This window comes from Xyrauchen texanus, chromosome 8, assembly GCF_025860055.1.
Source record: "Xyrauchen texanus isolate HMW12.3.18 chromosome 8, RBS_HiC_50CHRs, whole genome shotgun sequence".
Classification (NCBI taxonomy): Eukaryota; Metazoa; Chordata; class Actinopteri; order Cypriniformes; family Catostomidae; genus Xyrauchen; species Xyrauchen texanus.
The window spans coordinates 18734437-18760284 of record NC_068283.1 but is presented as its reverse complement, the minus strand read 5'-3'; the positions used below and the strand labels follow the sequence as shown (position 1 = coordinate 18760284).

At 37.7% G+C, this 25848-nt stretch overlaps 1 protein-coding gene across 1 annotated transcript in view; it reads left to right on the top strand.

Annotated features, from left to right (window-relative positions):
• The window catches only part of LOC127647449 (trinucleotide repeat-containing gene 18 protein-like), a 102659-nt gene that overhangs the window by 12494 nt on the left and 64317 nt on the right, over positions 1-25848 (top strand). Inside the window, 1 exon segment of the mRNA XM_052131696.1 lies at positions 23131-23286. Within this exon segment, the coding sequence (XP_051987656.1) occupies positions 23131-23286 (156 nt within the window).

The window sequence follows — 25848 nt, the reverse complement described above, 5'->3', positions numbered from 1 at the left end:
AGAGCAAGTATAAATTGTGTAATACACAATTTCTGGGTAATGGCTTTAGCATCTGTTGAAGATAGGGGTGTGACGATACACTTAGCTCACAAGACGATATGATGCACAATATTGGCTTCACAAGAATAAGACAAGGTGATATCGTAACACTATGTTTAAGAAATGAAATATATGACTGGAAAAAAACATTTTTATTCAACTGAAAGTCACAAAATTAAATGTTTTAACCAATCATCTTATAATGAATGTCACCTCAGTTTTACTTTCCAAGTATGAATTATAATATGCAGTAAATACAGAACAATATGCAAGCACTGTAAAAGGTTTTCTTAGCGTAAACTCAACTTACTGGCTTCTCTCCTGTATGATCTGAAGAGAGTTTTCAGACCTGGTTGATTTTAGATGAGAGCTGTGGTGGTTCTGTAGATGACTTTGCATAGTACTCGTGTTAGCCGTGGTGTACAGCACTGTTTTCTTACAGTGCTTACATATTGTTTGTGTCTTGTCTGTCACTCTGTAGCCATTTATTGTTTCCACTGGGTACCCAAAATGCTGCCACACAAACAATTTAAAAGTGGCGGGGACATCTTCTATGCTAATTTTACCCTCACGCTCCATCATGCTGATATCTTGAGACAGCTTTTCACCTCAACGAGAAATATCGTCACGTTTAAATATCAAGAGATCTCATGGCACAAGATTTCGTCACACCCCTAGTTAAAGGACATTAATCTACCTGGAGATGATATGGCTCTCTCACTAAATTTGTTTGTCCTGCATTGTCTGGTTGATGTTTTTCCTCTCCTTTTGGCTTTAAGTCAATGGTTGTCTATTGTTGTGACTGCACAAGTTTTGAACAAGACACCATTATTTTTGCTTCCTTGTGTTGCTTTAGCAATACTGGCCTTGCTAAAAGCAGGAAGTTAAAGTTTGCTGAACGTATTTAAGATGTTAAGCATGGAATACGGTGTTTTACTCAAAGCACACTCGTTTCTTTGAAACCTTGATTTACCAAAGCATTACGTGAAAATGCAAATCATTGCTTGATGTGACTTTTGAGGTGCAGTGCTTTTTGGAACTTACGATTGAACGATTTTCATATGGCGCATCAGAGAAACCTGGGGTTGCAGCCCTGCTGGTGGTTTATGGGCTGTTTTTAATCGAGGACCCTGGTGTTTGGCCTCAAGATAGGACTGACTGCCTCCACATGGTTCACTCCCCTCTAGATTATAATTTTTTTTTTATTCCATTTGGGAACCCTCTCTTTGCAAACCCTCAAATGTCAGCTCAGTTTTATGATCTTGTTTTATGATCTTTAAAAATAAATATTCATAAAAGAATCCTTTTGAGAGTCCAAGGGTTTCTAAGCTCATAGGAAGGCACGGTTCAGGGCTCCAATATCCTGTGTTGATTTCAATCTATGGTATGAATTGGTCAAAGTAGGAATGGTTGACTTATGTAGATTTTTATGTTTGATATTTTTAGCGGCATCGCTTTAATTAGCTTGTTTATGAGGTTCTACACATTTGATTTTTGAGGATATGGTATACTTTTGTTAAAGCTTGGTCGAGCAATCAGCCTTACAAAGTATGTTTCTAAGTAAGTATGTTTACGGTACATGTTCGATGCATGCACATTATGACTGCTTTGAGGCAGGCGCATGTACAGAAGATGCGCAAAGACGTGGACATTCTCTTCCAATCTTTTATGCTTCCATTTGGCTGTTTTTTTAATTATTATTTTTTTTTAAATAACCAAGTCATATCTGGTTCACCCTAATAATGCAGGGATTCTTATAGACTGATTAGTGAAAACATTTTTAAAAGATGGAAGTTTTGTATCTGCAATGCAATGTTATTTCAGCTTTTTTATTTTAAGAAGCCGTATATTATACCATGTTTTGATGGCTTCTCCAGAATTGGCTGTACTGCCCAATCTGGTTTAACCCATCAGGAAGGGAACAAGCCCTCATTTATACCCTGAAGGGTGTTTGAGGGGGAAAACCGCTTGTAAAAAATGGCCTTTGCCATCCTAGTGTTATACTTCCTCGTCTCTGTATGCTGAGGTTTCAAGGTAGGAACGTTCCTACAATGTAAAGTGCAGAGGGAGGAAGGTGCTAAACCAATGATTTGTTGGAGTTTATTTAGCAACAGGATGTGGCAAGCGCCCAATTAATTTGCACCCGTCCTCAGTGCTGTCTGGTTCCATCATGGAAGTGGAACTTTCTCTGTGATCTGCCCACAGCATGGGCCAAGAGCTGGCTGTTATAGACAGTATGAGACCTGTCCCTTATTGTGATTTAGTGTGACAGGCGAGGAGCTTGGCTGAAAAGGGTGAATGGTAAAATGAAGGAGTACACCCCCCGGGGCGAACCGGGGGGAGGAAATGTGTAAATGTCCTGCAGCCTTGACTTTTCTCTGAATTAAACAAAGTGTTTAGTGTCCTGGTGCGTACACCCCATTTGCTCATCCTACATGGGTTATGCACTGTGCACATTTGAATTAAAATGCCCCGGCTGTTAGACACGTTCACATGAATGTGTTTTATGAGCATGGGTCTCACTGCAGGGCGTTTGCAGCTTTCTTTTCTGTTTTTAGTGGTCGGATGATTCACAGTTTTTATTGAAAAAGGGAGATGTAGTAAACAGGTATTTTTATTTTTTTAGCTGTTTTTGCTCTTAGCATTTTAGCCTCTCAAAAATTCCTAGAATTGCCATTTAACTAATTATGAATTGCTTTTAAAATGATTCCGTTTTTCTGCAAAGGTGGGGAAAAGGAACACCGTGGTTTAAAAAATCCTTGATTCAACATCTGTTCGAAGTGGCAGTGGAAAAAACTTTATTAAAATGTAATTTGACGGTAAGTGATTGGAAGGCTGATTAGATCTGGTTTCTATTTTGTAGAGCCTTCTGGCCTAGAATAAAACTTCAGCATTTCTGTGGCGTTTCATTTGGATCCCAGTGCTAAAGGGCAAAACTGAAATAGCTTGCTGATTTATGCCACATTTACGTGTGTTCCAGTTTCACATTAAACATGTTTTTGTTTAGATGATAATTTTGTCTAATTTGGCACCCATTGTTTGGAGAAAAACGTTTTTTTTTTTTTTTTTTTTTCAAAATAGACATGTTAAAAATACATTATCTGAATATCCTAAATATCTTCTGCAGTGTTGTTTCTAAAGCAAGATAAATAAAATTAATCTTGTTTTACATTTTTTGATATTTTTACAGGAAAACAATACAAAAATTATTATCAGAAATATGATTTTTGCTCTAAAATCAAAGGTCTTACTAGAAAAAAGGAATTATGATCTAATAGGAATTTTCTTGATAAAAGAATATGATTGTGTCTGGTAACGTGCATGTAAAATGGCTAGAAATAGCGTTTTAGCTTGGCGTAAAGCTAACAATTTACAGTTTATTTCTATTTCTTCTGCTCCAAACTTACTTCAAACTTATGTCTGTCTGTAACATCATAAGAAAGTGTTTCACTGCTGATCAAATGCACTTTGGATCGCAGCATTTATATGTATAAATGTTTTCCATCTGAAAGGACTAAATATTAAATGAAACAAATGACAATAAAATGCAAAGTAATCTCTTCAGTAATCAAATTTTTTTTTAATGTAACTATATTTTAATTATTATTTAAATTGTAACTGTAGTGGAATACTTATTTTGTATTTTAAATACGTATTCCTGTTACTTGTTTTTCGTTACTCCCCAACCCTGTATATACATACACTGATCAGCCACAACATTAAACCACCTGCCTAAAATTCTGTAAGTCCCCCTCCTGCCAACAAAACAGCACCAACCTGCTATTCTTCTCAATAGAGATACACCGATTGTGAAATTCTAGGCCGATACCGATGTTTAAAATAACTATTTGGCCAATTACCGTGGTTTTTTTTTTCTTTTTCTGTTTTCTTCTGTTTTCTTTAGTTTTTGTTATTTAATCCCTCTTTTTTTGCCAGTGTAACAAAGAAATATTCATCATAAAGAATAAATTAGCTGTTTTTAATATCACACTATCTTTGAGCACAAATTCAATCATACAAATTTATGAAACAGCATTTAATATAACCTTTTACATGACAAAGATTCTTTCTTTTTGTGAAAAATAACTTTTTCAAGAGCCCTTTTAGCCTGCTATGCATTTGCCTACTTAATGAGAATCTTTCAGTATATAGCCCTAAAATTTTTTTTTGAAACATTTGTAATTTAAATTTAAATGTAAAAGTGATTATAAAAGCTATAAAATATCAAATCAAATATAAAAGATAAATAATTAATAAATACAAACATAAATAGGGCTATCTTTCAGTTCTTGTGTATTTCATACAGAATACAAAGTTCTTGTGTTTCCATTAACCTGTTGATGTGGAATTCCCCACATGCGGTGGTGACTTCACTCTGCTTACCTTTAATATATAATTGACCATCTATAAATGTAATGAATGTTAACAAATGAAACATCTTTTCACAGCTCTAAGGGTTCAACATTGATATCTGATCTCTGTTTCACGATAGCAATGCTCCAGAAACAGCAATTTAGTTATTTGTGCCAGGAGTACAAATGAAAATATGCAATATCAAAACGGGGCTTCATACCTTTTATGAAAACACGATCACCAGATGAATCCAGTTTGCCACACTTGGGTCAATTGTCCATGACGAGTGTTCATTGAAAAACATCCAATAGAACTTTTTGTCCATAAAAGGGATAAATCTGAGAAATATTGATATATTCTCCATTGTTTACATGAGATCTCGCCTGAAAGAATTACCCATCATCATTCTTCAACAAACTATGCAATCTGAGCAGCATTCATGTTGTAAAACTGTATATTATCTTGTATATTAGAGTCCCGTAAACAGAGAACAGTGGGAAAAAGAAAGCTTGCAGGAACCTTATTTTTTGTTATATCATCTTTAAATTTGAAACAACTTCTTTAGACTTTCTAGAATTTCTGGGTTGTCTTGATACTTTTATTATTGTATTTTTAGATGTTCAGCAAAAATATTTCCATTGCTATAAACTTCAGCTTCTCTGACTTTAAAGAATAACAACATATATTAATTCTGAAACTTGGGAAATAAAGCCCAAAGTGTCTTTCAAAAGATAATACAACTGTGTCCATACTCCAAAGGGTTCAGTAAATACAACCATTTAAGTCCAGGTATGTCATTTTCATGGTTTGTGCTCAAAAAGGTATCAACAGGTAAAGGACAAACTTACAGTAGGTTGAAACATGGGGCTTAACATGGGCCTCTTTACAAAACTAAAATTGGCCTCTTAGGAAATACCTTCCCATACCTTTGCAAGCGAGCGCCCAGTGGTGGCTGCATCTGTATGGCTGTGCGTACCATGAGTACTCCGACTGACCTGAGAAATATTTGCTCTCACAGAGTGGTTATCGGAGTTATCGTAGACTTTGTCAGTTTGAACCAGTCTGACCATTCACTGTTGATCTCTCTTTCTCTCTCATCAACATGTTGTTTACGTACGCAAATCTGCAGCTCACTGGATGTTTTTTGTTTTTGGCACCATTCGGAGTAAATTCTAGAGACCGTTGTGTGTGAAAATCCCAGGAGATCAACAGTTACGGAAACATTCAAATCAGCCCATCTGGCACCAACAATCATCCATGTGGTTATCTAATCAGCCAATCGTGTGGCAGCAGTGCATAAAATCATGCAGATATGGGTCAGGAGCTTTAGTTAATGTTCACAACAATCAGAATTGGGGGAAAAATTTGGCCTCAGTGATTTGGGCCGTGGCATGATTGTTGATGCCAGATGGGCTGGTTTGAGTATATCTGTAACTGCGGATCTCCTGGGATTTTCATGCACAACAGTCTCAAGAACAGGGGTCTCCAACCTTTTTTTACTCTGTGAGCTACTTTAAAAAAAAAAATAAAGGTGGCTGAGGGCTACTTGTGTAGTAAATGTTTTTTGTGTGTATATACAGTATCTCACAAATTGAGTACACCCCTCACATTTTTGTAAATATTTGATTATATTTTTTCATGTGACAACACTGAAGAACTGACACTTTGCTACAATGTGAAGTAGTGAGTGTACAGCTTGTATAACAGTGTAAATTTGCTGTCCCCTCAAAATAACTCAACATACAGCCATTAATGTCTAAACCGCTGGCAACAATATTGAGTACACCCCTAAGTGAAAATGTCCAAATTGGGCCTAAAGTGTCAATATTTTGTGTGGCCACCATTATTTTCCAGCACTGCTTTTAGGAAGTCCTCTTCCACTCCTCCATGACGACATCACTGAGCTGGTGGATGTTAGAGACCTTGTGCTCCTCCACCTTCCATTTGAGGATGCCCCACAGATGCTCAATAGGGTTTAGGTCTGGAGACATGCTTGGCCAGTCCATCACCTTCACCCTCAGCGTAGTGGTCATCTTGGAGGTGTGTTTGGGGTCGTTATCATGCTGGAATACTGCCCTGCATCCCGGTCTCTGAAGGGAGGGGATCATGCTCTGCTTCAGTATGTCACAGTACATGTTGGCATTCATGGTTCCCTCAATTAAATGCTGGCAGCACTCATGCAGCCCCAGACCATGACACTCCCACCACTATGCTTGAATGTAGGCAAGACAAACTTGTCTTTTGTTCTCCTTACCTGGTTTCCTCAACACACGCTTAACACCATCTGAACCAAATAAGTTCATCTTGGTCTCATCAGACCACAGGACATGGTTCCAGTAATCCTGAAATAGTCTGCTTGTCTTCAGCAAACAGTTTGTGGGCTTTCTTGTGCATCATCTTTAGAAGAGTCTTCCTTCTGGGACGACAGCCATGCAGACCAATTTGATGCAGTGTGCAGCATGTCGTCTGAGCACTGACAGGCTGACCCCCCCACCCCTTCAACCTCTGCAGCAATGCTGGCAGCACTCATACGTCTATTTCCCAAAGACAACCTCTGGATATGACGCTGAGCACATGCACTCAACTTCTTTGTTCGACCATGGCGAGGCCTGTTCTGAGTGGAACCTTTACTGTTAAACCGCTGTATGGTCCTGGCCACCGTGCTGCAGCTCAGTGTCAGGGTCTTGGCAAACTTCTTATAGCCTAGGCCATCATTATGTAGAGCATCAATAATTTTTTTCAGATCCTCAGAGTTCTTTGACATGAGGTGCCATGTTGAACTTCCAGTGACCAGTTTGAGGGAGTGTGAGAGCGATGACACTAAATTTAACACACCTGCTCCACATTCACACCTGAGACCTTGTAACACTAACAAGTCACATGACAACGGGGAGGGAAAATGGCTAATTGGGCCCAATTTGGACATTTTCACTTAGGGGTGTACTCACTTTTGTTGCCAGCGGTTTAGACATTAATGGCTGTGTGGAGTTATTTTGAGGGGACATAAAATTTACACTGTTATACAAACTGTACACTCAGTACTTTACATTGTAGCAAAGTGTCATTTATTCAGTGTTGTCACATGAAAGGTATAATCAAATATTTACAAAATTGTGAGGGGTGTACTCACTTTTGTGAGATACTGTATATATATATGTGTGTGTGTGTGTGTGTGTGTGTGTGTGTGTGTGTGTATACATACATACACATGCATACATGCAATTAATCGCATGCCCCGGTATAAGGAAGATTCCTTACAAATGCAAGCTTGTAGTACCACCGGTTTACTCCAGAGGGCAGTAAGTGAAACTTCAGCTGTGTGAAAAATGCACAGTTTATACAGTGAAGAAAACAACCTTTAGCTACGGAAGCTCAAAGAGGCCGTGCGTTATTATTTTTCTGTCTCGTTTCGCATGATCTCGACATAAAATGGTGGTTTTCTCGTGATCTCGGCATAACAAAGTTGTTTTTGCCTTTTTAATTTTCAAAAACAAAATAGTTTTAGTTGACCTACAGGATTTACAATTCAAAGATTATTACAAGGTATGAAGGACAATGAGAGATCCTTGGCAGATAAGTAACATTTATTATATGTAATATGTAAATGTAATGTTATGTTAATTCAGTACACTTTGGTTTAGAAGACTCTTGGATGGGGCAGGTGAATAATTTATAACCAGTCACCTTTCACATAGGCTAAATCAAAGATATTAATAAACACCAGCATGTCACGAACACTTAATAAACGCTTTTTCATCAATATAGTAATACTCGCTTTCTTCTGCATTCAACAGGAGTCAAGAAGCACGTCTTTCTGTGCTTTCTGCAAAGTACTGTCATTACTGCAATATGCACGCAGTCCGGTCTAAATCGCGGCTGGCTTGTGCAGACGTCCCGGTCCCTCAAGTTGGCTGGCAATGAAATTGACCGTACGTTCAGGGTCACCGTATTATCTACGACAATGTTGTAGATGTGATGGTGGTCTTCTAAGGTGTCTGACACTAATCTGGAAGTTGTCAATGACTGAGAGACATACAGCTATTTCAGCTTGAGTGAGTCCTTGATCAAAGTAATGACGTATTCGGTCATCCATTATGCAACAGTGCGTTTAGCTGTTGCCTCCAGATAGCCTTATTGAAAAAATGTTTTGTTATTTCGAGATCACACATTTTTTTTTTTTGTTGTCATGATCACGAGAAAACAAATTTTGTTATGCCGAGATCACAAGAAAATTAAGTCATGATCACAAGAAAACCACCTTTGTTATGTCGAGATCACAAGAAAACTAGACAAAAATAATAACGCATGGTCTCTTTGAGCTTCCATAGCAGCAACAACACAGAAATGTGTTACGTTCTTGCGTTTCAAACACACTAAGTGATCTCAAGATGTGTTTAAAGATTGAGTATTAAACTACATTTAACTTGACACCGTGACCTATAAATGATATGTTTATGATGCCACGCACCCGTGATACTACACAAGCATGTCTGACGCGGGTGTAGATTGACGGGTCCTTAAACAAGCTCTCATAATAAATCTCCAACTGATTGACAAATTCACTTGTGAAATGAATTGCTGTGAACTGTGTGTCAATGATTGACTTATGATCAATAATATGGTAGTAAACAATCCATTGTATTCTAAATACATACTCTTTTGCCACAAGAATGTAATGCATTTTAATTATCTGAATATTTTATCTTTTTATATATATATATATATATATATATATATATATATATACATATACATATACATATATACATTTACGCATTTGGCAGACGCTTTTATCCAAAGCGACTTACAGTGCAATTATTACAGGGACAATCCCCCCGGAGCAACCTGGAGTTAAGTGCCTTGCTCAAGGACACAATGGTGGTGGCCGTGGGGTTAGAACCTGTGACCTTCTGATTAACAGCCCTGTACTTTAGCCACTACGCCGCCACCACTCCATACTACGTCATTATATATCGATTTTATAATATATATATACATATATACATATATATATATATACATGCATACATGCTCAAATAGTGTCCCTGTTACTGGACTTTTTCTTTTTCTTTTAAAGTGCTTAAAAATGCTTTAGTGATTATAGCTGATAATGAGTCACTGAGTAATAATTGAGGTTCTCCCCAGACGTTGCTGTGCATGTTCACAGATGAGCCTGAAGGACTGGCCAAAGGGCAGTGTGGGAGGTGTCTGGACCGGCCACAAGGGGGTGGGGTAGTTTGTGTCCGTGTCCACACAGGGGAGCGGTGACCTGACCTGGGATTAGGCCATGCCTCTGAAAACCTAACAAAGGATTTGAAATGAAAGCCAGCCCTGCTTTCATATCACTGACTCCTGTTACAGTGCCTGCAAAGTGATGAAGAGACAGGCGATTTTAGCCTGCCAAGTTGTTACACTTAACACATATATACTTTTTCCTTTAGTTTTGTTCACCTGGGATGTTAATTAAATTTATTTGTTTGGTTTTGAGCAGGTTTAGGTTAAGTAACTGTTAAACCTTGCGCAATCACGGTAAAGCAATCCATTTATTGGAGTTGTCATAAACAAATTTGCTGTGTTTCTGAACAAGCCGCCTTATGAAATACAAGAAGGGAAAAAGGAGTGCAGTTTGAATTTGTGAAGCTGCAATTAGCAAACATGTTCTGTTTTCCAGTTTGGTAATAATGTTAATTTTATTTTTGTTTTGACCTTAAGCTCACATGGATTTATATTTTTATTTAATTTTTTTAAAGGGCTTGATTGTACCCTTTAATTTTTTTGAAGTATATTTTTTTCTTTCTTACTCGAGGCATTTGTCATGTGCTAATCTGCAGACTGAAATTAGTATAAGAGAGGAGGGGAGCTATAATGATCACCTGTCACTTGTAACCATTTTCGTTAAATGCCGAAATTACACTTTACTCTCACTTCTCCTTGAGAGACTCGTCTCTGTCCAGTGTCTCTGTATGTGAAGGATGGGGAAGCAGGTAATTGCACTGCCACTGAGACGAGCCACTGCACTCTCATACCGAATTTGAAATTACACATTGCGGCCAATGGCCCAACATTTCAGACCATAATAAACATAAATAATATGACAAATGTCTCTCAAAGGGCAGACAACACATCCACTGTTCATTTGCCCAGTCATTCATGTTTAATTGTAGGTCTGCTTTTTTATTTAAATCATCTCAGCAGCAAGTTTAAAGTTAACCCCTAACTGAGATTTAAATAAGAGATTAAAGTATTGGAGCAACAGCATTAAAGTTGATTCAGATTTACTGTACAATTTTAATCAGGATCAAATCCGTCCTTAAAATGTAACCGTGATTATAAGTTTGTTGCAACAAAATTATCAGATAAACCTTGATGTAATCTAAATGTAAAATTAATACTTGTTTGTGCAACCCATCCAGATTCTTATTTTCTATGTCGCTGAAGTACAATGTTGATGAGCAGCTTTTATATTATGAGAAAGCTGTAGCATGCTAAACATCTGCCAGCATGAGTTAATTGTAGTGCAACATTATTAATATATCATTTTTTTTTATTATTATTTGACTGGCTTGCTCACGTTGTTCCATGGCAACAAGGCTGCAGCTATGGGCTTATAGCACCTTAAAAAGACACCCTGTGAACAAATGATACTTTTGTAAAATAAACAGTGTTCTGTCTTGAAAAGAAGGCTTGAATACTTGAATATGGTAACAGATGTGCTTGACCTTTCTAGTGCTGGCTCATGTTGTTGCTTCTGGTAACTAGGATCCTATGAAATCAGTATTATTTTCAGAATTTTTTTGACTACAAACCACACACTAGTAGTAATGAAATAATCATTTATTTAGTACAAAATGACTCTTGCTTGTGAGATATTGGTTAAATATATTGTAATTATTATTGATATACAAAATGTAATATAACATTTTACTATTTATTAGAAATATATTTCTGAAATAGTATGTCAGAATCCTCAGTATTCAGAAGAGTAAGCTGAGAAATAGCTGTAATAACCTACTTTTCCTTTCCGAAATGCAGATCGACTGGACACTTTACCTCAGTAGCTTAGGAGACGTCTCATTTAAAAAGTTAAATAAAGTTGCACTACTCTTCTCAACTGTAAGTGATGTACTATATAAACCAAGAAAGTTCCTTGTGCTTAAATGGCAATTGTTTAACAAAACCAGAGTAGACTATTTTCGCTGTTATCATTTCTTCATCCGAGAACGTGGCCACAGTCCCGTGATGCAAATGTATAAATTATTCATTTTAACATCCATACCTTAAGAATGTACAGTTTTGCCGGCTGAGAAGTTTGTCCTAAAAAAAATGACATACTCTTGACTGTACACAATTTTGAACATGTCTAATAACTTAGAAGCAGTTAAATCACCACATTATGACATCAAGATTTTAATAGGATTTAATGTGTATTCATACATTTTATCTCAAATATGTGAAATTCTGTGACATTCCACATTTCATAGTTCATTCTGTTATGACGGCAATTCCAGCATAACAAATGTGACATATGCAGGAAAAACTTAGTTTAACATCCCAAAGTACTAATGGCCAGTATATCAAACCATTCATCATAAACACCTGCAGATAGACTCCAGACATCAGAAAAGGTTCAGTCTTAAAGTTCTTTCACTTTAGATCAGGAACTTTAATGTGACTAAGACGACATGAAATTTTGGGAGTCCACACACTTGTAAAAATCCAGAAATAATATCAGCAACAGAATGTAGGAGGGTTGGCACTAAGATTTAATTGTTGTTCACATAAATGGGATGAAAACCATTGTTACAGACATGACATCTCTTCGTTACGAATGTCACAGTTACATTTTGAGTGGAAAACTAGAGGTCGACCAATGGTTTTGCCGATTAATCGGCACTGATAACAATTTCTGGAACTATCGGTTATCGGCAAAAATCCACATTGATAATTTTCCCCCATTGTGTCCGGTGCTGGAGAGGCTGTGAAAGGGCACGCATTCATTATACAGTATGAGAGCGGCCTCTAGAGGAGAAATAAAAACTACCATTGATGCCTCGCTAACATTAAAGTAACCAAGCGGTTAGAACAATGTGACAAAAAAACATGCAAGTCCTACCCAAATGCTTAAATAAAATGTATTACCATCTATTTGCATTAGTTTATATCCAGTCACGTTTATGCTTTAGGTAGCTAAAAGTTGTATATTTAAAGGTAGTGAGAGATTTGAGAAAAATGTCTTCATGCAGTAAAGAGAAACGTATAAAAATAAATTTTTTATCCTCACATTAATAAGTATTTTTGTCATTTTGATTAGATAATCAAGTGATCGGTGTGCGTGCGTGCGTGCGTGCGTCGTGCGTGTGACGAGTTTCCTGGAGAATTAAAACGAGAGTAACAGCGCAAAACTCAAACAGAAATATCACTAAATCTTATAGAAGCATTAAAGCATAAGACATTGCAATTCACTAGTTTGCCCTAGTTTCACATTAAAGACCCCTCACCAGAAGTGACGTGATCAGCCACTTTAAGATGTGCAATAGCTCTGAATCACACAAGGCTGTGTTTAATAAGTAAATATATAAAATGCATGCACAGCGCGTTAGTGAATGGTGCTACTCTGTTTACACATGCGCGTTTATTTTTAGCCTTCACGGCGTTGCGCAATATTTGAGCGATACTCGATAACAACATATCAGATGTAGATGCTCAGCAGGTCGGTTCACTTATAATATGCATTTAGAATGGCACCAAAGGTGAGTTTAACCAGATTTTGAATAAGAAGCAAATTAAACTACTGTGAACTTGCCTACAAACAGACACATACATGATTTCCTGCAGAGTTTGGATGGAATGTCAAAATTAAAAGCGTGAGGGTTTAAAAAATGCACGACTTAAATATATTACTGTTGTATTTAAATATATATATATATATGTATATTATTATTGTCAGCATTAGTATTTGTTTACAATTTATAACAATATTTAAATTGAATGGGTTCCAAAAAATAACTGAAAATTTAACTGATGTCTTACAACTAAATTAAACAACATAGAGATCTGAATCATTTAAAGCCCAGGTGTAAGTTGAAATATTTTTGAAGACTGGAATTACTGTTAATTTTGCTGCTACATTATCCAGTATACTAGTTAATAATAAAGTATTTCAAATATTGAAATAATGTGTTAGAGGTTTGTGTTTATTTACATATTAGAAAGTACTCTCAATTAGTTTCACACTATAATGTAAAGATATTCTAAACTGATTATGCAAAAAAGCAACACTGGTATCGGATGGGGATCGGTATCGGCCTATACGGAGGTTTCAGAATCGATGCATTTCTGCTTTAAATGTTATTTTTTCATTCAGTATCAATTTTATAACCTATCAGCCGATTAATCGGTTATCGGATTGTCTTCCCAACTTAGTTATCTGTATTGGCATATAAAGCCATCCAAAATGCTAACACTTGTAGACATTTAACTCCGAGACTTCGATTTGATATCCGTCTAGGTTGTCTAATGGATTGTAATAAGACTGAAATCGCAATATGGCCTTGCACTGCTGCTAAGTAATCACAAGTCTTCGTGAGCAGCTGTTACTTTACTGTAACTATGGTAACAGTGCCGTCGTTTTTTTCCGTACCAGCTCTAGCCCGAGTCCAATAATGAAAGTTTGGAAGAACAAGCTGATCGAGCCGAACCACATTCGCAAGCACTATTTTAGCAGGACTTTTCACAGTGGTAAATTTTAATTTTGTAGCAAGTACACAGTTGATTATTGTGAACCTAACAAAGCTTCAAGTAAAAGACACGTAGTGCATCTAAGTTAGTCATATTTTGCTGGAATGGGTGTAGCTGAACTTTTTTCGCCTGTGATATGAACCGAGAACAGAGGCTTACTCCCAGTTGGATATTATTGGTATTAGGGAGTTAGTTAGCAAGTTCTAGCACTACCGATAGCGGCTGAAACATTACAGCTTGTTATTATATAATTGTATAAGACTCTTGATATTGACCATTTTGTTACACAGTTTGAGGTAAAAGCCGGCCCACAGCTGAATAGGAAACCCTTACCAAATCAATAACATTACATGGCAAGTTAGCAGAGTATTACCATGGATTGCAGATGTAAAATGATTGTATGTAAAAATTAATCCATCTCCACAATTTATCACTATTCATTATGATAAGAACAGCAACAATCTCTATAATTTTACACAATTGTAGGTAAAAGTGAACCTGCAGCTGATTTGCAAAACTATTTCAACACTGTAACTTTAGCTAGGTTAGCAGAGGCCTACAACTGTGCACTAGTGTGCAACGTATAGCTACAACACAAAACACTGTATTTGAACTCTCGGTAGCAGATAAATCCACAAATAATAAAGCGTACTTGCAGGTTGTGGTCCTGAAGCGCCAGATTGTCCCAACAATGTGGGAACTGCACCATCTTTCAGGAGTAACCATCTTGAAAATCCGGCATTGGTTGAGGTTGTACTGATAAATAATTAAAATTTTGAACCACTGATTCTTCATTTCATCTGCCTTTTGGAAGTCCAAACAAAGAGGTTTTGCTTTCACAGTGAAGAAAACTGTGTCCTCTCGACATGGCGACAACACTAACCCAACTCATCCTGGCCTCGGCTATAACTACGTTTATTTGAGGGTAGTCCAAAGTAGCTCTTAGGCGGGCATTATGCAAATGAGTGACATAGTGACGTGGATACTTAACGGAAGAAATGGCTGGACTACAAACAGCCTGTTTCTTGTAGTTCTTGAGCAGTGTCGTCTGTGGGAGAGAACAACTCCCTTTTGCAAGGACTTTGTGCTTTGTAAATTTGCAGACCTTTTACATGCAAAAGAGCACCGCACACAACAACAAACCCAGAGTGAGAGAGTCGTGACCAAATTACTCTTTTGAACCGGATCTTTTTCATGAATCGCCGGAAAAAAACTGAGTGTTTGAACACAGGAGCGCAGGTTAGCAGTTTGAATCAGATTCACTTTCTCAACGATTCAGCCATCAGTGAGCTCACAACTGGGAGCGGAGACATTTCATAAATAAGAGTCCCACGTGTATTTCGGGCTTCTTTATTATTAAAAGTCCTGTATGTACCACTTTTTTTCCTCTGGTAATTGATTGTGATTTGGAGTAGTACAATAAACTGCATCGGGGATTTCATTTAAATTACACACACTGCCTTGTGTGAAGTACAAAGGAAAAATCTCTTATTTATTTATTTATTTTTTGATTTTTTTGACTTAAGTCCTGTTTAAATAATGGTACCTGTTGTTCCTCTCAATCATATTTACTGGCAAGTATTCTTCTGCTCAAACTAAAGGGAAGAACTGCATGTTAAACTAAACATTCACTACAGTATGCAACAAAGGCCCATGTATAATCTTTGCCATTTTTTAGGCTGTATTGCAGGCCAGACAGATTGTTCCACACATTTGGCTTTGTAGCTGAATAGTAAGTGGAGCCTAAACTTATTTTTTACTCAGAACATCTGAACAAAAGTTTCAGTTTGAGCCCTGCAGTGCTAGTGGAGTGCAGGAATTCAGGTTATTGTATTAGATTCTGGTTGACTTGTTAGAAACGGTATGTTCTGACATGTGTTTTTGTCTCTTTGCAGGTATAGCATCTAGCTGCGATAGATCCCCAAATTACTTGTTTTCCATTTGGCCTTAATACTAGCAAAAGTGAAAATGCTGATATCTGCTTGCAGAACGTAATGGATAGGAACTGTTACCAAATTTGTGCTCATCAAGGGTGGTTCTTAATTTTAGGCATGCAGTAAAACTAAAAGAACAGCTGTTTTCTGGCATAATCTTTGAACTCCCAGTAGTGCAAGTTAAAAGGAACTGGCACTAAAAGCCTTCCTCTTAATGGTAGAAACTTGCTAAGAGAACTTTGCAGCTGCCTGAGCTGATTCTGTGCAAGGTTTGTGCAATATGTTTCTCTTGCATATATAGCTACAAGAAAATATGAGCAAAGAGATTATTCACTGATTATGTGAAAAGGCAAAAGTATACTTTGGTTCTCTGTGTGCCGTTACATTTTGCACACAGTTTGCGTAACTCAAACCTCGTTATTAGTACAGTGCATGTATAAAATGAGAAGAGAAACATTTCAATAGATGGTTCTTTTGTTAACGTGGTGCTGCACAGTAGCCTATACCGGTGCTATTCTTCTGCCACAGACTCGTCATAATAATCTTCATAATAAGGGCGGTACTACAGCCTTTTTCATTTAATACAGTTGTATGTACTCATTGCTTATGCAGCGAGACGCTGATAAGAGAGCAGGGCATAGTCGATATGCAACCTTCAAAGACGTCCAACCTTTTTCTATGTAATCAAGTGCCAGATGGACTTCTTTGTCTATTGCATCATGCCTCTTGCAGTAACGACGTAGACACTGTAATTTTCACAAGTGCTTGGCACACATCCAAAATACAAATGCTCTTTTAAGCAGTCGAGTGTGCATTTTTATCTTAAATTCGACTATATTTTTAATTTGACAGCCTTACAAAGCAGCCATAGTCCGTATGGGCTCGTGGAAAAAGAGTATCTTTTGATCAGACTGTTACTTGAACTTTTGACCGTGCTGAACACTCGACTTTGCATGATACGGAATGCCACATGACAAAATGAATTGTAACCAAACCTTATAGAGGCTCTATTATGCTTTTTAGAATTTTACCTTTAGTGTGTAACATAGCTGTTTGTGCATGTAAAAGGTCTGCAAAGTTACAAACACAAAGTTCATGCCAAAGAGAGTTACTCTCTCCCACAGAAAACACTTCTCCTGAAACGCCTGGTAAAATAATGTGGTTTTTTTTTTTACATTAAAGCATGTTAACCTATGCTAGTATACCCCCAAAATAAAAAGATGAACCTGTAGCATAATATGGGCTCAGTAAGATGATATCAGGGTTGAGCAGACTTTAAATATGTGTTAATTTACAAATGTATTGTGTTCTTGTGTAATTCTGTCCTGCTTATTGCTTAAATTACAATAAATGTAAATCTACTATATGTTTTCCTTTTTTATTTGTGAATTTGTCAGCTGAGCATAGGTTATGTCTGCACTGCATTGCAACGTCTATCATAATGCCACCTTTTGTTTTTTGTTTTTTTCCAGAGCAGGTGGTGGGCTTTGAAGGACCAGTTAAGAGTACCTCTGAGTATTTTAATGGTCCTGGTTTCTTTTATTATTTTATTTTAATTAGTGTCTCTTTTCTCTAATTTACAAGAGTTCTTTCTGAATTGTTTTTAAGGGGCTGGCTTTAATTATAAGGGGTGTTGGTCTGGGAATTGCAAAAGTTCAACGCAAAGCCTTGGGTTCCAGTTGAGTTGGGCAGCATGAGCAATTAGGAAATTCCTCTGTGCTGTTCAGAAGGGATGTGCGATATGGCAAAAAAATTTAATCTGATTTTGATCAAATTTATGGACAATTCACAATTTGAATTTTTCCAGCTTTTAAATGCACTCCAACATGATTCATATTGCATGTTCTTTACTAAAATGCAAGGCAAACTGGTTAGAGAAATTCAAGTTCTTTTCATTATAGGAAACAAATGTGTGCAAGAAAAATTTACAAATGCACCACAGGGGGTTCATAATGTTATAAAATAAAATAAGAAAACTGCAAAATACTTAGCCAGTGTAGGTATTAATTTTATCAAAACAAAGTTATCTAGAAATCAATATCTGTAAATAAACAAGTTTATCAAGAAAGTACTCATTGTTTAGCAAACAATTTGTGTATATTCATAAACCCCTGCAGATAGAGAAAGATGCACCCTCTAGCGTTTCACATTTGAGCAGTGCAGCAATATGAAATAATTTAACATTACAATTCAACTTGCAACGTTCATCAAAATGATCGCTTGCCAAATGTTGGCTATATAGATGCTGTATACTTGAAACACATCACAGAACAAAGCAATAATTGGCGATCTATCTGAATCATCATGGAAAAAGGAGTGGTGGATATTTGATTCTCCCAAATATAGTCTATCTAAATTATTTGATAGTATTTGATACATTTTATGGGCCAAAGAAAGGAGACGGTTCATCAACATGCATAAGTCAAGGCAATTTATGGTTTAAGCCGTTGTATACATGCATGATGGACGAAGTTGAGCTACAATCACACTGAGGTTGCGTTAATTTGGGGCGTGCCACACACGTGCAGCTGATAAGATCTGGAGTGGCATTAAGACTGTCAAAAATAATATTTGTCTTCCTAATTCAGCTTTTGGTGGATTTACATCATATCTAACTACAGTGTTTTCAATGCAAAATCTTGATTTCTCGATTTGTAAAATTATAAAAAATAAAAATCATGTCAACTCTAATTTGGAAAAAAACTGAAAAAACACACAGCCCTACTGTTCAGTGTGTCTTTGACTGACTGTGCCTTTTATGTTGGAGGAGTAAAATTATTCGACCCTTCTGAAAAGCCCTTATGTTAAGGGCTTTGACTGAACTATTTGTGACCCACTGAACTGCATTTCCCCATACGTATCCAAAAGGATAACTGTGTGTGTTTGATGCTGAGTGATTGGAAAACATTAACATACCCTGCAAACTCTGGGTTCAGGTGAGATTGAATGGCAGTGATAAATGTTGTGCAGATGGGATAATGTGAAACAGTTGACTTCTTGGACATACTCCTTGGTAAGCTTTAATCAAGGCAACAGTTTTTGGTTTCTGTTGAGGTCTGTGGTTCTCAGTGCATATGTAATGTTAGCTTTGAGTTTTTTATTTGTTTATTTGTCAAGAGCTCCTGCTTGCTTTCCATTTCAGTGGAGCAGACATCCCTGTGATACTTTTAGAGATACATGCAGCCTGCAGATATTGTAGAAGGATACAACTGCGGAAATGGTTTTGAGCTTTATTGATTCAATAATGTGAAAGAATGTATACTACAAGACCAAGGTGTAGGCAGAATTTCGGAATTGTCATTCATCAACACCCAGCACTAACAGTTGTATAAATTTGAGTACACAGCCATAAGCAAACTTTGGCAGTAAATTGACCATATTAAGAATCTTTGGGAGTCTCTAAAAAGTGAATTCATGATTCACCATCAAGAATGATGATCCATCTGAGGCAAGTTTTTTTTATTGTTTAACAGTGTCCTAACCAGACACAGTGACATCTTTTCCATGTTAATCAGAGTTTTTGTCCTAACCAGCTGCAGCACACAATGAGCGACAGGGCTTTCTATTTTTGGAATGGTTTCTTTTTCTCAATTCAGAAAGATGTTCTATAGTATTCTTAGCTTCCAACATTTTGACACAAGTTTAGGAAAGTCCCTTCCCTGTTTTAATGTGACAATAGTTACATGCACAAACCAAGGCCAACATAAAGCAAGGACAGTACAGAAATAGTCAATTGAGATGACTGAACTCCACAAAGCCTTGAACTCGACCTCAATGAACACTTGCCTAACTACCCAATAGAAATGCCTGACTTTATTATTGGTGCTTAATGGAATCAAATCCTTCCAGCAATATTCTAACATCTAGTGGATGCCAATCACCCAAACTATGCTGCCCTACAAAGCAAAAAGGCAGTAACTACGCAGAGTGCAGAATGGATGTTACTGTACTCATGCTTTGTTTCACTAGGGCTTTTTGAAGTTACTGTACAAACGACTACCATTTTTCTTCAAAATGACACACATTTGAGATAAGATGTTTTGTCACATAACAAAGGATGCCTTGAAATGTCATGAAAATGATAATAACTTTTTGTTTTGTAAGGCAGTATGGACTTCCTGATTGTTATCTCTTACATTTCCTTCCATATCCAACCCATCCAGAGGTGTAATCTGTCCTGTGGTTAATGTTTAGGTGCAGTCCAAAGGGTTCGCATCTGCCATTAGCGATGTGGAATACAATGGCCCAACGGTTCATCAGCAGAGCAAGACTGCTTCCCTCCTAGGTTAATCACATGCTAACCTCTGCTACAAAAGGCTCATGTTGCCACTGATGCCTTGTTGTTGTTCCTCCTCTTGTCATGCTAATGCACTATTTACACATGCAAAAAATGGACCCATTGTGCTATGGTGTCTGTGTCACAGAAGTGCTGTGTGTGTGTGTGTGTGTGTGTGTATCTGTGAAAGTGTGTCTGAGTCCATCTCTGGTTTGAGTAATAAGTGTGAAGCTCTCCTCCCACGCTGGATTGAGGAAAGACATGTGGGAACTGAGAAAGAGGTTGTATTGAAGGAACTGGGGGAAGGGCTCATTAATTTAGACTGCCTCCCCTGTTTTACGTCATGCTTGAATAGATAGTGTGGCGTGTGGACCTTTAGGGTTTATTTTACTGATTAAATGCAAACAATGTGCTATAGTATAGTTTGACAATGCCGGACAGATTTAGTAGGGGTTGGCGATACAATATTACATCGATACCAGAGTAATGATAAGATAATATTATGATACTTTATGCTCTGTGTCTTTATAATCTGTTTATCATTAATCTACATTGGACTTCTGTGTTCTGCTCAATTATTTTCGTAGCTCGAGTGTTTTAATTTGTTTCGCCTTCTCAAACACTTGCTCTGAATGATGGCCAATCTTTTTCTTTTCCCCAAAAGAAAAATTACTGTGAGTTAAGAGGGATAGCATTTCGAGTTAAAATATTGCTATACTTTCATTTGATTGTAAGTTACATTTAGCCTAAATATTTACCCCCACCTCTACAGGTGAAACTCGAAAAATTAGAATATCGTGCAAAGGTTCATTAATTTCAGTAATTCAACTTAAAAGGTGAAACTAATATATTATATAGACTCATTACAAGCAAAGTAAGATATTTCAAGCCTTTATTTGATATAATTTTGATGATTATGGCTTACAGCTTATGAAAACCCCAAATTCAGAATCTCAGAAAATTAGAATATTACATGAAATCAATAAAAAAAGGATTTTAAATACAGAAATGTCGGCCCTCTGAAAAGTATAATCATGCATATGTACTCAGTACTTGGTTTGGGCCCCTTTTGTATTAATTACTGCCTCAGTGCGGCGTGGCATGGATGCTATCAGCCTGTGGCACTGCTGAGGTGTTATGGAAGACCAAGATGCTTCAATAGCGGCCTTCAGCTCTTCTGCATTGTTTGGTCTCATGTCTCTCATCTTTCTCTTAGCAATGCCCCATAGATTCTCTATGGGGTTCAGATCAGGCGAGTTTGCTGGCCAATCAAGCACAGTAATACCATGGTCATTGAACCAGGTTTGGTACTTTTGGCAGTGTGGGCAGGTGCCAAGTCCTGCTGGAAAATGAAGTCAGCATCTCCATAAAGCTTGTCTGCTGAAGGAAGCATGAAGTGCTCTAAAATGTCCCGGTAGACGGCTGCGTTGACTCTGGACTTAATAAAGCACAGTGGACCAACACCAGCCGATGACATGGCTCCCCAAACCAACACAGACTGTGGAAACTTCACACTGGACTTCAAGCATCTTGGATTGTGTGCCTCTCCATTCTTCCTCCAGACTCTGGGACCTTGGTTTCCAAATGAGATGCAAAATTTGCTCCTTTGGACCACTGAGCAACAGACCAGTTCTTTTTTTCTTTAGCCCAGGTAAGACGTTTGACATTTGAAGCCCATGTCCAGGACCCGTCTGTGTGTGGTGGCTCTTGATGCAGTAACTCCAGCCTCAGTCCACTCCTTGTGAAGCTCCCCCACACATTTGAATGGCCTTTTCCTGACAATCCTCTCCAGGCTACGGTCATCCCTGCTGCTTGTGCACCTTTTTCTTCCACGCTTTTCCCTTCCACTTAACTTTCTATTAATGTGCTTTGATACAGCACTTTGAGAACATCCAACTTCTTTTGCAATTACCTTTTTACCATTTAAAGGCTCAGGAACCCTTTGCAGGTGTTTAGCTGATTAGAGTGTGACACTTTGAGCCTACAATACTGAACCTTTTCACAATATTCTAATTTTCTGAGATTCTGAATTTGGGGTTTTCATAAGCTGTAAGCCATAATCATCAAAATTATATCAAATAAAGGCTTGAAATATCTTACTTTGCTTGTAATGAGTCTATATAATATATTAGTTTCACCTTTTAAGTTGAATTACTGAAATTAATGAACTTTTGCACGATATTCTAATTTTTCGAGTTTCACCTGTAGTTTCCAGTTTTGGGAAAACATGCTCTAATCAAAACAAGTGACCCATCCCACTTCTCTGTGTACCCCACCAGCATTTGAAACGTTTGTAATGATCACTGTGGATGAACTGATTGTGCCATCATTGTTGTTTTTATCCATTAGACTTTAAAAGCTCTGGAGAGTCTGTCAACTGAATACCATACACTTCTCTGCGTTGTCTGGCTCCAATGTTAAATCCGGCAAATGAAAACAGTTTTATTTAGACGTTCCAGCTCTAAGCTGCACATCTGGTGGCTATTGAAATGACAGTTAACATAATAGTTAGGATGACTAATAATTATTCGTGACATTTGTTTACAAGCAAAGGCTATTCGTGTTTGTGGTCTTTCTGTGCCTCTCGGTAAACATTTCTTCTTTAAAGCGAATTAAAAGCCCATCTGGCTGTGGAATTTCAAAAGGTTCAGAGTAATCATTCTGCTTTTGCCAAGACTATTCTTCTGAGTGGAATGTCATCATATCAGATGACAATGCTTGTGGTCTTTATTTTTCATTTCATTCAGTCACTTGATAAGCAAACGTTTGATCCTCTGTTCTTTTTCTCAGGTGATTCCTTCCCAGGTGCCTCAAGCCCATTCCTTAGCGGATACGCCTCCAGCACTCATGGGGGGCCAAACCCTCTGTCCTCGGATCCAGCCTTCCGAGCCCCCAACCCAGCCAGCTTACAAATGGCCCAGCTCTGGGCGTCACACCCTCACGAAGGTAAGAACCATTGCCTTTCTATTTGCAGCAGAAAAGATCACTTCACTGTTTAAAGCAAAGCAGGACCTGCCTTTGTTCAAGGCCGCTTGAACGTATTGAGTTTAACGATTAGGTTTGTTGGCAGATCAGTGAACTCAGACAAAAGCTGGGTGACTGGCAGGTCTGGGTGGACGGGCTAATGGAAAATAAACCCCGCCCTCTATGGTATGACCCATGGGGACTTTTAGGTGGCTTTATATTTGAAGTTAATGGAAATCGACTTGGGATTGGAAGGGCAAGAATGTGGCATGGGCTGTGCTTGAGCAGATAAAAGCGCAGTATTGTTTTTGATAAGCGAATGTGTGGCTGATTAAGGCTCTGGCCTGGTGATGTGTTATATGCAGTCATGTCTTATGTCTGCAATGAATTACCCTCTCTCTCTTTTGAAGTCAATTAACTAGATTCGTGTGAATGGTGTGCAAAGGCTGTAGAAAAGGCAATAAAAAATCTATTTCATCCCTGCAATCCTAATGTAGAATAGGCCTCATCTGACAGCCGACTGCTGCAATGTAATTTCAAGCAATTCTTTTGATGAAATAGCTGGTGTTGATGGTCAATAGTCAGTATCCAAGAGCTATGACAGGTTGAGAGATATTATTGCTGCAGTTCTTTGTGTAACTGTACTACCTTTATAGCCTTGGTTATATCACATTGCTGTCTTATCATGAAGATATAGAGGCTCTCTTCCAAAACCCTTGTGAGCTACCTAAGAAGGCAGTGTTTTAAAGTGGTAGATCACCCATAAATGAAAATTCTAATTTACTCACCCTCATGCCATACCAGCTGAATGCAAATTAAGATTTTTTGAAGATTTCAGCTCTGTAGGTCCGTTCAATGCAAGTGAATGGTGACTAAATCTTTGAAGCTCCATAAAGAACATAATGGCAGCATACAGTGAAAGTAATCCATAAGGTTCCAGTGTGAAATCCATATATTCTGAAGCAATATGATAGATGTGGGTGAGAAAAAGATCACTATTCAAGTGATTTCTATTCCTTTTTAACTGTAAATCCACACTTTCACTCACACATTCTGGTGGTGACTTACATTTTCATTCAGCCTCCTACTGGTTGGGGCTGGTAAAAGGTGGTGATTTATTGTTAAAAATAACTTTAATATGAATCTGTTTCTCACTCACACCTATCATCTCTTCTGAAGACATGGATTTAACCACTGGAGTTATATGGATTACTTTAATGCTGACTTTATGTCCTTATTGGCTCTTCTGAAATATTCTTCTAAAAATCTTAATTTGTGTTCAGCAGATGAAAGTAAGTCACACATCTGGGATGACATGATGGTAAATTAAGAGTATGAGTAAACGATGAGAGAATTTTCATTTTTGGGTGAACTGTCCCACCATAGGCATGCTCCCAACTCAAAGGCAAAAAAGAATCATTTAGATTATGCTTAACGTGGACAAATCCGTATCTTTGCCTGCCATTGAGACAGAATGGCATTTGAAAAACGGTAAACCATAGGTTTAAAAAAGCAGCTGCCCATGTAGACAGTAGGCAGCAAGGCACCTTGCAAGGTTTTGTAACTGTGCTTAAATGTTTGCAAGCAGCAATAGAATTCTGAGATTCCATTTTTTGCTTAACAGGTGCATTACATGTTTCCTCCTCATTCAAATTTGTATGTCTTATAGTGTGTAAATTCAAGCCCTCATCTGAACTCAAACTTGTGTGCTTAAGCGAGATGATTCATTTGGTACTGAAGCCGTTCCAGATCCTGCCATTTTGAGAAGATAGATACTTCAGTTCTCAAAATGGTTCATGTGTGTACCAAACAACTGAATGAAAAGCAATGCTAGCTCTGTAAAAGGGTGTGGACAGATTATTTACAAGGTTTGTTGAAGGGCCTTGTTACCCGTAAGGCCTGTTTCATGTCCCTGCAGAGAAAGTACAGATGAATTGTCTAAAACCTTGGCACAGATCATAGCACGCCTGCTTCACTCTGCCTGCTCAGAAATGTGATGAATAGCTGACATTGAAGTGTACTCTGTCTCTGCTGCCTGTGAAAATATTTGAACATACCTGTTTATTCTGAAGGGTGCACCTGGCTCTTATTAACTGAAGGAAGTCAAAGTAGCAGCTGTAGAATTTGGCTATTTTTACATGAAATGTGTGAAACAATCAGGCATACTGCACTGGCTCCTATGTAGATTGCAAGTACTCCGTAATCAGAGGGAAAAACTTCTGCAGTGCTGTTGGATTTAACTTTGAAGTGCAATTAATAAGCTTAAATTGCGGCAAACTATAAAATGTTTCAGTTTGTTTTGCCGTGATTTTCTGCTATATGTGCAGTGTCTTCATACAACACCCCCTAGAGCTGTGGTTAACTTTAAAGTACACAATCTCTATGCATGCAGTAATGAGATTCTGCAAGGATGAGGCGTTCCACAACAATGGAGCCCTGTGCGGCTGGTGCATGCGCAGATGACAGTTTAAACATCGCTGTTTATGTTAGTCAAGAATGCATCCCTGGAATGTATCCTCCCAAGTCTTAATTCAAAGGCTAATG